The sequence below is a fragment of the Anoplophora glabripennis genome, unplaced genomic scaffold (assembly GCF_000390285.2).
Source record: "Anoplophora glabripennis isolate ALB-LARVAE unplaced genomic scaffold, Agla_2.0 scaffold1923, whole genome shotgun sequence".
NCBI classification, from domain to species: Eukaryota; Metazoa; Arthropoda; class Insecta; order Coleoptera; family Cerambycidae; genus Anoplophora; species Anoplophora glabripennis.
The window spans coordinates 1-12,849 of NW_019426033.1; the positions used below are offsets into that span (position 1 = coordinate 1).

The 12,849-nt window shown below is 35.5% G+C and overlaps 1 protein-coding gene across 2 annotated transcripts; it reads left to right on the forward strand.

Annotated features, from left to right (window-relative positions):
• The first annotated feature begins 5,271 nt into the window (after positions 1-5,271).
• Positions 5,272-11,344, forward strand: LOC108915780 (protein chibby homolog 1). 2 transcript variants are annotated; one of them, XM_018721907.1, is made up of 3 exons: positions 5,272-5,754; positions 8,873-8,988; positions 10,750-11,344. In XM_018721907.1, exons 1-3 carry the CDS (start codon positions 5,592-5,594, stop codon positions 10,828-10,830), a joined length of 360 nt encoding a protein of 119 aa, XP_018577423.1. In that variant the 5' UTR covers positions 5,272-5,591; the 3' UTR covers positions 10,831-11,344. The 2 variants fall into 2 exon arrangements, with proteins under 2 accessions (XP_018577423.1, XP_018577422.1); XM_018721906.1 differs by having other exon boundaries at positions 11,126-11,344.
• The last annotated feature ends 1,505 nt before the right edge of the window (positions 11,345-12,849 follow it).

Consider the following 12,849-nt stretch of genomic DNA (forward strand, 5'->3'; position numbering starts at 1 on the left):
AAGGCTGTCCAGGCCTACACGAGATGAGGCAGGAGAAAGAGGGATAATCCCCCTCGATCCCAAATCATTGAGGCCAATTTCTAGCCATGGAATAATGGCGAAGCTGAAGGTGAGGTTATGGATCATTTTATTAAGGATCTTAAGATTCTAGCTAAGACGTAATTTTGGTGACCAAGAAGAATCACTCATAAGAGATAGGATTATCTTAGGTATAACAGACTTACAACTACAGGAGAGGCTGTTAAGTAAAGCTGATTTAACATTGACTGTGGCAGAAATAACCATGTGTAAGGCGACTGAGCTACAAAAATTCAAGCTAAAAGTCTAAAAGGAGAAGTAGATATTCTAAAGGCGAAGTATACCAAAACAACTAAAGGAGCAGCAAACCAAAGACAGGGTGAAGATGTTTATGAATGTCAGAAATGTGGAAGAAAACATAATCGAGGCAAGTGTTTAGCTTACGGGAAAAAATGTAATCAGTGCGGTGAGGTAGGTCATTTTGTAATAGGTTGCCAGCAGAAAAATAAAAGTGATATGACTGTAAATAAAAAAGTAGGATTTAGTAAGAAAAATGTAAATGAGATAACTGATAATAATAATGATGATGGTGACGTGTACATTGAGTTGATACAAATTGATAATTTAAATAATACTGCCACTCAAGAATAGGAAGAGCCTGTAATAATAGGAAATGATATTGCTATTTTTAAGTTAGATTCAGGTGCACGGTGTAATGTGTTGCCATTAAATTTGTTTAAAACGTTAAAGTTAGGTACTGACATAGTGAAAACTGACAAGTTTATAGTAGCTTATGGTGAAAATAGGATAAAAGTTGAAGGAAGCGTCATTTTAAACTGTAAAGTTAGGAATAATAGAGTAAATATTAAGTTCTTAGTAGTTGATGTTAAAAGCAGACCTATTCTTGGGCTAAATGCATGTGCTAAACTTAAATTGGTAAAAAAAATTGATGCACTTGATTTAAAGATTGAAAATAAGAATTGCTTAATAAACTCGAATAAAGATGTTTTCTCAGGTACTGGTAAGGTTCCATTTGAATATAAGATTGTGTTAAAATGTAATAATATTCCTCATGTTAGTAATTGTAGAAGATTACCAGATGTAGTTAAAGGTAAATGTATTGGATAATTTGGTATTTAGGGATATCATCGAAAAGGCTGATGAACCGTCTGAATGGGTGAATAACATAGTTTGCGTTGAAAAACCAGATGGTTCGTTAAAAATATGTCTGGATCCACAACATCTAAATAAATATATATGTACTGACAGACATCCTATACCAACGGCTGAGGAAATTGGAATGAAGTTAAAAGGTAAAAGTATATTTTCAGTTTTAGATATGAAAGAAGGTTTTTACCATATTGGCCTAGACAAAGAGAGTAGTAAACTCTGTACATTTATTCCACCGTTTGGCAAATACAGGTACAAGCGATTAGCCTTTGGATTAGCTTGTAGTCCTGAGGTTTTTCAGAGAACCAAACGCGACACTCAGACTAAGACACTTCCTTACCCGCTGGAAAATAGCAAAACCTTATCCCAAAACCCAACAAAGATCACACCATCCCATCCAACTACCGGCCCATTAGCCTGCTCCCGGCTATGAGCAAAGTGGTAGAAAAAATTGTCCTAACCCGTCTAAGAACCCACTCCCAAGAACTGCAAGTCATTCCAGACGAGCAGTTCGCCTTCCGACCCAATAACTCCACTGAACTCCAAATCCTTCGCCTTACCGAGCACATCACGGCGGCCTTCAACAGGGGACAGTACACTGGTGCTGTCTTCCTGGACGTCGCAAAGGCCTTCGATACGGTTTGGCATGAAGGCCTACTGATGAAAATGCTCACCAACCAATATCCCATATCCTTTACCAAACTCATAAAATCCTACCTACACCACCGAAAATTCCGCATCCAAATCCAAGATTCCCTTTCCACCACCCGTCCCATGGAGGCCGGTGTCCCCCAGGGCACCGTCCTGTCCCCACACCTATACACCATTTACAACTCCGACATCCCACATCCCCCCAACACCAACATATACTTATACGCCGACGACCTGACAATCACATCCCAATCCGTAGATCCTAGATATTCCGTCTACCTCCTCCAAAGCTCCTTAGACCAACTTGAAACCTGGTGCAACAGGTGGAAAGTCAAAATTAATCCCAACAAAAGTTCGGCTATCCTTTTTACCAAACGAAAAATCCCACAAAACCTCGACAGACTGACACTATCCCAGGAACCCATCTCCTGGAATCGACAAACACGATACCTGGGCGTGACGATGGACCAGCGTCTCACGTGGAAACCGCACATCGTGGAGACGGTGGCGCGAGCGAAGACCACCAGGGCTAGGCTCTATCCCTTACTCAAAGGTGGAAACACCCTCAGTTTAAGGAATAAGCGAACGCTTATCAAGGTGGTACTTCAACCGCAGCTAACCTACGCCTCCACGGCGTGGGGTCACGCGGCAAAAAGCCACTTAAAGTCATTACAGGCTGTGGAAAACATAGCCCTCCGCACGGCCACCGACGCGCCCTGGTACGTAAGAAACACTGACATATTACGAGACTTACAATACACAAACGCTACACAGACAATAAGACAAAACGCGGAGAAACGATTTGACGTAGCCGCTAGACATGACAATCCCCTCCTCAGGCAAGCCGTTGACTACGTACCCGACGTGACCGACAAACACAAAAGACCTAGACACCAACTTTTTGACCCTGGGTGACCACCCCAATGACCCCCCCCCTGCCCGCTAACCTTTTCTGTTTCAGAGACAGCCAGGATCAAGAAACGAAGACAACGACACACACACACACACACACACACACCCCCCATACCCTCCTTAACCCTCCCCTCCCGCGCTAGCCTAAGGGCCACCTTAGCAAAGCGCATCCCAGGCTGCATAGCCGCACTACCCTACCCAACCATACCACACATAAACATGACACTACCCCCGGGGTTTACACAGACGAGCCGGCGAAGCAAGAAGAGCGCCAGAAGAAAGGGCCCTAGCCGGCGGGGCCCAGCCAGGACAAAAGGAGGTCCCACAAAGCGCCTACACCGGCCGCATTTGCGGTCGGGGTAGACGACGGATGGGGCCCACCTACGAAGGCTGTCCAGGCCTACACGAGATGAGGCAGGATAAAGAGGGATAATCCCCCTCGATCCCAAATCATTGAGGCCAATTTCTAGCCATGGAATAATGGCGCGCGGCATTGTCGAGTGTTTTGTTCTGTGAGTTCGTGTGTTTGTTGTTTTAGCGTCTCGTTTTCATGTTTTTGTGTTAGTAGCTGTTCGTATAAATCTGTTTTAGTGGTCATATTTTTTGGTGAAGCGGATACCCTTGAAGAGGGTCTTTTGCTGTCTGTATCGTCCATGTATATGTATATGTTCTCCTCGTTTTCCGAGTCCGACATTTTGTGCGTGTGTGTATTGTTTGTCGGGTGTCGCAATTTTAAAGAAATGTATTCTAAAGTAATTCAATTAACTGATAAATAAGTAAAAGTGGGACTTACCTGGGCATAACCCCGGCACAGGTACCTGTAACAAAGATGCCGACGGCCTCTATGCTTAAGCCGGGGATTAGGTCGGTGATTAAGAGGAAAGGAAGGGATTGTTTCCAGGTAGCCTTAATAAAGGCAGGTAGATTTTGCTCCTTGCACTACACTTTCACAAAACACGTGTGCTCTACTCGGCTGCCCGCTCGGTACTGACACCGTTCCACACATATCTTTCTAAGGTTTTATCCTTAGGAAACATAAATTGAAATTTTTAAATTGTCTTGTTTAGCACCATAAAAATTATTATTGCAAATTGCAACACTACACCTCACTCCAGGCATTTTTACGTGTTTAATTACTAGTTTATATTAACCACTACACCGCGCCATTATTCCATGGCTAGAAATTGGCCTCAATGATTTGGGATCGAGGGGGATTATCCCTCTTTATCCTGCCTCATCTCGTGTAGGCCTGGACAGCCTTCGTAGGTGGGCCCCATCCGTCATCTACCCCGACCGCAAATGCGGCCGGTCTAGGCGCTTTGTGGGACCTCCTTTTGTCCTGGCTGTGCCCCGCCAGCTAGGGCCCTTTCTTCTGGCGCTCTTCTTGCTTCGCCGACTCGTCTGTGTAATAAACACTACACCATCAACTTATTAAAAAATAATATTAATAACTAACTAATTATTGCAAAATACCCAAACAACTATGAAAGATTTACTTAAATACCTGGAAAAATGTAAAATTACTAGTCAAGTCGCATGTAAACAAACATAAATCCTAATGGTTAGAAATCTTGTGACGTAGTATGAGACAAGCCACGCCCATAATTTCTGTCTATTACTCGACCGTCTTCTTTGCAGACCGTGCATAATCCACAGGGAGACTAGACAAGGAGCACTAACTCATATAGGAAAATTGACAAAATTTGACAATGTAATAGTAGAAATTACTTATAGTTTTTACCGCTAGGGTCGCTAGTGTTCCTTGTACACCGGCATCTGCGAGCATATACTACTAAAGGTAGCATACCATTGCGAAAAGTGTGGCTGAGTGTGCGAGAGAAACAGACGGTATCTCAATACATGCTGTCTCACTCTAGCACGCCGCGATTGGTTGTAGCATTCATTTCCAACCAATTTCGGCGTGCGATTGGTTGGAGCATTCATTTCTAACCAATCTCGGCGTGCTAGAATGAGACAGCATGTACTGACATCTGTCTGTCTCTCTCGCACACTCAGTCACACTTTTCGAAATGTCATGCTACCTCCCGTAGTATATGCTCGAACCGACATATTCTCATTATTTCATTTCATTTTCATTATTTTATTTATCTAATCGTTATTTATTTTAAAATTTTTAACACATAACAAAAACGACATTATTGATTTTTAATTCAAACTGCCGCTTTTTTTGTCTCTCTTCCACTATTTCGGAGTATGTGGGACACTAGCGCCCTCTAATTAGGTAAGATATCTGTTTACATAGAGTTCGTGCTCCTTCTGTAATCTCCATGATAAACAATATGGACTATAGAACACGCATTGAATGAGAACAGATTACGGTAGTGTGTGGTCGTAGTGTAGTTTTCTAGTTTTGTAATTACTCGGTGGTCTGTTTTTTAGTAGTTACTGTTCAGTGTTATTGTTATTAATTATTTATTTTATATTACTGATACTGTGGGTGTGGGTTCAGAGTCAGAGGTCAGGGATATCTAATTTGCCAGAATCAGTAATAGGCGAGTTTCAAACGCTTGACTTCGAATCTTTTGATTAAAATTTTGATAAAAACGAAAAATAGAAAGTTACTTCACAGTACAACAAACTCTTTATTATTAAGTAAAGGAGTTTTGATTGACCATAAATGTTCTCTCGAATTTTTTGGTTAATAAAATTGTAAATTATTAAAATAATTTTATGTACCAAATTCCTTCCCACTTTAGTACTTTTATATTTAAATGGCTGGGAATACTGCTCTAGTTTGTTGTGTAGTTACCATAGTGATGAACATTAGGACATAATACTAATATATTCCTTCAACAAAACTACCCAATTTTAGATTAACTATGCCTTTTTTTACAAGTAAATTTTCTCCAAAAAAAGCTCCTCGAAGAAAAGGCGCAGATATATCTAGTGGAACAATTGAAGAATTAACTTCAGATCAAAGAACTTTACATATAAAAATAAGCGACCAAAAATATATATTTGAAAATGGTGACTGGATACCAGGTAATTTTTTTTTAATTGCATGCAGGGCGTAATAGCGATTTTACTATAAACTTTCAAGGTCGATTCCTAAATATCACAAATGTTAAATTTTTTAAAGGTTTTAAAATTTTTCAATGATGGGATGTCAAACATAAATCTTGATTGATAATGATTGAAGACGTAAATTTTGGTTGGAGTTTGCAGTTCTCAATAGCAGCCAGCCAGCCACGTCCATGTACAACTGAACAAATGCACTTGAGTACTGAAACACACAAACTGACTAGACATCACATTTGAAATGAGATGGAATCCATGGTTCTTCATTCCACTACTTTGCCACTGCGCATTCTACTCTCAGGACCCAAATGAATTTGGTTTACCTGCAAATAAAACAAATAAAAACCATAATCGGCTAAACCACATTAATTGTCTCAACTGGCTGTTAGAATGCATAAAAAAAATTAAATTACACCAAACCTATTATAACTAGTAATTTGTAGTAAAAGTGAAAATGATATAGTTATGGAAACTTTGTCTTAGTGTATCTATACAGGGTGTTCTGAAAGTCCATCAGGAAACTCTGGGAGGTGATTCTCTTGATTAAAATAATAGCTGTACCTATGTAATGAAAATTTTTTCAAATTGTCAATTGTTTACAAGTTACAGCTTACTGCTTGTCAAAGTTCATTTTTTTATTTTTCTATTTAAATAACTTATTTAATTCAAGTTTGATTAGTCTCTCATTTGGCACACCCACTAAGTAGACGAAGCTCTATTGGACCAGTCAGAGAAAAGTTTTATTATGCGCCGCTAGAGGGCACTTTACCTAAAACTCAAAATTTGTTTTCATAACTTTTTTCTCTTAGACATTACAAAAATTTTAACATTATTGAAAAGAGAAGTAATAGAAAAAATTATGTACTCTTAATTCAAGTCGATAAATGTAACCATTTTGCAGGAATTACAGAAAGAATTATCAAAAATTTGATGTTTAATAACACATTAATAACGATTTCCTGCTAAACGCTTACATTTATCGGCTTGAACAAAAAGTACATAAATTTTTCTGATATTTTTTCTCTTTTCAATAATGTTTAAATTTCTGTGATGTCTAGCAAGAGAAAAAAGTTATGACAAAACGTATTTTTGAGTTCTAGGTAAAGTACCCTCTAGCGGTGCATAATGAAACTTTTCTCTGACTGGTCCAATAGAACTTCATCTACTTAGTGGCTGTGCGAAATGAGAGACTAATCAGACTTGAATTCTATAAATTATTTAAATAGAAAAATAAAAAAAAAAATTGACAAGCTGTAACTTGCAAACAATTCACAATTCGAAAAAATTTTCATTACATACTGCTATTATTTTAATCCGTAGAATCACCTCTCGGAGTTTCCTGATAGACTTTTAGAACACCCCGTATATTCTCCATCCTGAATAAATTCGCCGAGAGCCAGCACATTTCTCAGTGCTTTATTGCAACACATCAGCTTAGTTTTTATTCTCCTACGAAAATTATCTGGTTTTACATGGACTGGTGAAGGGTTTCATGGTGGGGCCTTAAACATGACCCTAAACAAATAGGCTTATAAACTAATTTTCTGACTTTAAAGCAATTTCACAGAATAACTGCGCGACTAATTATCTACTTCTGTGTGAGATATGATCAATTTATTAATATCTTAAGATTTGAGCTCCTCGACATCAAATTATTTTTTTGTCAGTTGAACATTTTCAAATTTCTACTAATTTTTACGTCACTGATTAGTTTCTGATCAAATTTATATAGGTTGCCACTTATTCATAAAAGTTTTTTCTTTTCGTACAGTCGAAAATTGTTTTTTTTTGTTTGCATACAGATTTAGGTTTTTTAATAAAAAATTCAAAAACAAAAAATTAAGAGGTTCTAGTTTTTACAATGTTCAAAACAGGTTCAATTCAATTATCTATGTAGAGTGTTTTGCAATAAGGTGGCATAAATTGGGGTCTCGAAGAATATTAAAAAATATTGCAATGTTCTCTTGTTTATCTTCTGTTTTTTGAGATATGAGGCTTCAAATACGATCTTTTTTATATTGGTCATTTGTTATTTCTTTCATATGCTCGAATTCCCTAAACAATTTAAACTGCCAGTACAAAAATATTTTTTAAAGTCCTCTATCAGTGATTGAAGTTTATATCCTTAAATTAAAAAATAAAGTAAAAGCTTAAAGCCATAAAACCAATCACTCTTTTATACAACAGAAACCAAGAGATTTTTTTTCAAAGGTCATGAAAAAGTGAGTCCCACAGCCTATTTTTTTTAACTGTATTAATAACCAAAAACATGTACAGCTTGTCAATTGTAATGTGGTGGGGGAAGTATTTTCACCCTTAGTGCACAGCTAGTTTTCTGAATACTTTCTCACCATTGTGCATTTTTTAAATTGTTAACCGTAACATTACATTAAACCAAAGTTGGTACCGATATTTTATGGGGTTTAGATGTTGGAATTGACCCCTAGTTCTTTTGAACTTTTTTTGTTTGTTTTTATTAAGGGACACCCTTTAGAATTTTTATCAGTTGAATTAAGAGACAATTGTATAATTTGTGGTTTAACCGCAAACCATACCTTGATCTTGAAGGTAATACATGTCCCCGGATGGATAAAAAAATATTTGTTTTAGAGACAAATGAAAGTTGGTGTTGAAAAATGGCCTTCTAAGATTTGGCCCTGCTTGTTTGTGGAACAAAATTTGCTACGAGTTCAAATCCGTAAAATCCAGTAAACCTTGGAAATTAACTTATACAAATTAGAGAAGATAAGAAATTGTAACAGACAATTCTGATGCAGTTGTTGCTTGTTACTAAAATTCCAACACCTATACCAGAATGGTATGGACTGAAAATGATGTCTCCTCAAATTATTTTGAAGTTTACACTGGATGAAGGGAGCACAGTTGTCTTATGTTTCACCAGATATTTGCAAATGGGTGTAATCTGATAAACAATTTACGAACTGAATTTCTGTAATTCAAAACTAGATACTTATGATCTTGGAGGAGCGCATTTAATACATTATTTCAATCAAAAATTCATACATACTCTATTCAAGTACTGAAATTAGAAATATTATGACAATATGTATATTTTTTTCAGAATCTGGCAGAAACAGTGTGATGCACAAGTCTGGTCAAAGATTAAAAAAAAAAATGGAGGTGCTACAAGAAGAAAACAATTTGCTTAATTTGAAACTGGAGATATTGCTAAATATGGTTGGTAATAATTTAATTGCCTTACTTCAGCACCGAAGTGTAAATTTAATATACAGGGTGTTACAGATATGATGGAAAATTTCCTTAAAAAATATATTTTATTATTAGCTCTTGCATTTTTTAACTCTATTTTAAAGGTATTAAATTAATACAAAGAAATATAATCTAACCCCACAAACAAGACTCCTAATTGCTGATACTGCAGGAAACAATTACTCTATGGACTATATACCCCAACTAGTAATATTACATCACGCTTATATCTCGTAAACAGCTAGTAATAAATATTATATCCAAAATAAAAACAAAAATTGATATGTCTAGATATAATTAACACAAAAATATATACCTGATATTGAAATTGTTAATATAATCTTTCAAAGAAACATTCTGTATTTTTGCTCTCCTATTTCTGTGTATTAGCGTGTTGTAATTCAATACTAGTTGGGGCATATAACCCATATAGTTGTTTCCTACAATATTAGCAGTTACGAGTTTTTGTCTGTGGGGTTATATTAACGTAGTAATTTGTTTTTTATCTGTTTACCATCCCACCACAACACGTCTGTAAGCAGTTTGTTTAACTTAATTATTTTGTATTGTAACATCGCATAATGTAGGTTGATTTAAAAATGTAACAACTGGCAATGCTGATAGTGCACTGATACAACTTACCACGCGAATTCCGGGTGGACCGTCTTCTCTAGCTATAAGGTAACTAAAAATTTTGTTCTCTTATCGGAATGTTGTAAACAATGAACTTTTAACCGAATTTTCGTTCTTCGATATTATATAAGAAAACGAGGTTTTCAGGTTATTTGTCACTATATCTCTAATTAAGGATTTTATGACATATGATTATGAACTTTTTGTCTTATTTTTGAGATCTATCGCCTCTTCAGAGATTTTCTACCTTATCTGTAACATCCTGTATCTACAGAGCCTTCATAAATGATTACAAGCTACCTGACGAGAAATTTTGTTTGGAACAGTAATTTAATTTCCTTCATGTTGGCAATTAAATTTTGGTAAAATTAAAAATTATTAAAACAATAAAATCAAGATTACATTAAAACGCAATAATCTGTTTCACCAGCTGGTGCAATTTTCCACGAGATTCTGTTCAACCAATTAGTGATCGCATTATCTCGAGTGTAGATGTAACGATTTGTCATTGTTCATTGTAAACGAATGATTAATATTGGTGGCACCAAGATTAGGGATTTTTTGTTACCAGTATCAGCCCTGCAATGTTAGTTGCCTAAGCTCGGAGGTAACGTCGCTTTTAAACATTTTGTGAAGGCTTTGTAGTATAACCATCATATAGCTACACAATGTAAACAGTAAAGAAAATAATTTTTCTAATACTAAATGCAAGTTTTCGTAAAGAAATTTTAGTAAAGAGAAAGAGATTTCAGTAAACACAATTTGCCAATAAAACACGCAAAATTTAAATACCTACACACTCGAAAATATTATTTTTAAAAAGTGACATTTAAATGACAGTTATTTATGTCAACTTAAACTGAATAAAAATAGGTGGACCCACTGGGGCTTCGCTCTTGGACCCTTAAGATTTCATTGCATTCGTAATAAAAAATAGTATGTGCAATTCGTGCGGTTGTCTATTGCCCACTTGAGCGGATGAGTGCACAAACAAAATGAGTGAACTCCGCTCTCGTGGGCAATAGACAACTTACCGCACTTATTCAACAATATACTATTTCTTGCATACTAACAGTAAATTATTTTATTTTTTAGTTAACTCAAACTACTGCTGAAAGTCATATTCAACAAAGAGAAATAAAGAAAATTAACAAAATGGAAAAACTAAATAAATAAAGAGGATTGTATTATTTATATTAAATATAAAACGCTAGTAAATATGATTATTAACTAGGTATTTGGGCACTTATTCCTTGTATGACCTAGAAAAAAAGAAAAAAGTTAAAATAGTAAAATGGCTACTACTAAACGTTTCAAATATATTTGTCCCTTAGGAAATAACCAAACATCCTAATTAAACTATCTTTGACAATATCTACTTGAACCATATTATTTGGTATAGATATATTTGAAATTGGAACACCTTATGTATTTTTGAAAGGTAAATTCTATTACGTAATTTTTTTTTCAGTTGTCAAACTTGCTTTGCAATTTTTTTCTTTCAAATCTGACTATGCCACTGGATTCTCCACCCCTCAATTGGGTTTGTGTCAAATTTCATGAAAAAATATTTATTGCTAATTGTAGATCTTTTCTTAAGGCTATTATGTTTATAGTACTGTACACGATTTTCTGTATACAGGTGTGTAAAGTTCAGGATATTTAATAATAAACACAAGAAGTAAAAATATGCTTTTTTCCTTATTCTCAATGTATTATCAGCTTGTAAATTTTCTTATACCCTGGAGAAAACAACTGGTACAGGGATAAGAAATATTGTTTCTAACTTGCCTAGATTTTCTAAAACCCTTGTCAAAAGACTGCTATAAATTCACTGAAAATTATGTATAAAAACGCCCCACTTTAAGCATTTATTATAATAAATTTAAAACTATAATTATGCCACTCCCTTTAGCTGAAAAATATTAGCTTTTTAATATGATTATTTGAACAAAGAATATAGAAAAGTTAAAGTATCCAAAAAGATGGCCTTCTAACGAATTTTACCAAGAGTACTTTTTTCCAGAAAATAGATCCAAATTTTGATGTCTATATTGAAAAAATACTTTTCACCATTTGTGTAGAAGTGGCCTTTATCTTAAAAATGTTTTTCACGTTAAAATATTAACCTATTATTATAATTGTTTATAGATGGTTTATGTTTATGATGTAGATAATATGAAAAATAAACATTCAGTATCATGGAAATGTAGATCAGAACAATTTGAAGTTTTGATGTCATGATGAGTTTGATAAAACTATTAGACCCGGTACTTTGAGTCTGGGTTAAAACCTGAACTAATCAGGCGATCAGACTGAATATTGTTTACAAAATAAATCAGAATATGTACAATCTAATCATGTGATTACTTAACCAAGACTCTAAGTACCGGACCTTTAACTAACAAAATACTAATTTGAAAAATTAAACTGATAGCTTTTGATACCATTCTTAGAATACCTTTAATTTATTATTTTACTAATTTCCGTTTTTTCAGTTCGATCAAAGTAATTCGTTAGAATGAAAAATAATTTTGATGTCATTAAATTATTTTGATGAATAAAATTTGATGGAAATTTGATAGTATGACAATGGCTTTAGAAAAAAATGTAGCAGACTCCTACAATTTGTTCAAGCTGTATTTATTTATTTTTATTTTTTTATTTATTTTTTTGTGGACAACATAAGTTATATAACAGTAGTCAATATAGGCTATCCTTTACCAAATTATAAACGAAAAAGTATTTCCTTGTATATTTCTACCATAGACCTAGTAAACTATGGACTGGCCCTAGAAAGACAGGTCGCCATTATTCCATGGCTAGAAATTGGCCTCAATGATCAGTTCAGAGCGAACAGCCGAGCTGAACAGACGTGTTTGTTTGTGAGGTGAAGTGCATTGCAACGAGCAAGATCTACCTGCCTTTATTAAGGCTACCAGGAAAGAATCCCTTTCTTTCCTTTTAATCACCGACCTAATCCCCGGCTTAAGCATAGACGCCGTCGGCATCTTTGTTACAGCACCTGTGCCGGGGTTATGCCCAGGTAAGTTTTTACTTATTTATCAGTTATTTTCATTACTTTAGAATACATTTCTTTAAAATTGCGACCCCCGACAAACAATATACCAGACAGACAAATACACCAAAAGACACGTACGCCCCCGTGAGGGGGCATCCCCACACGACTAACAC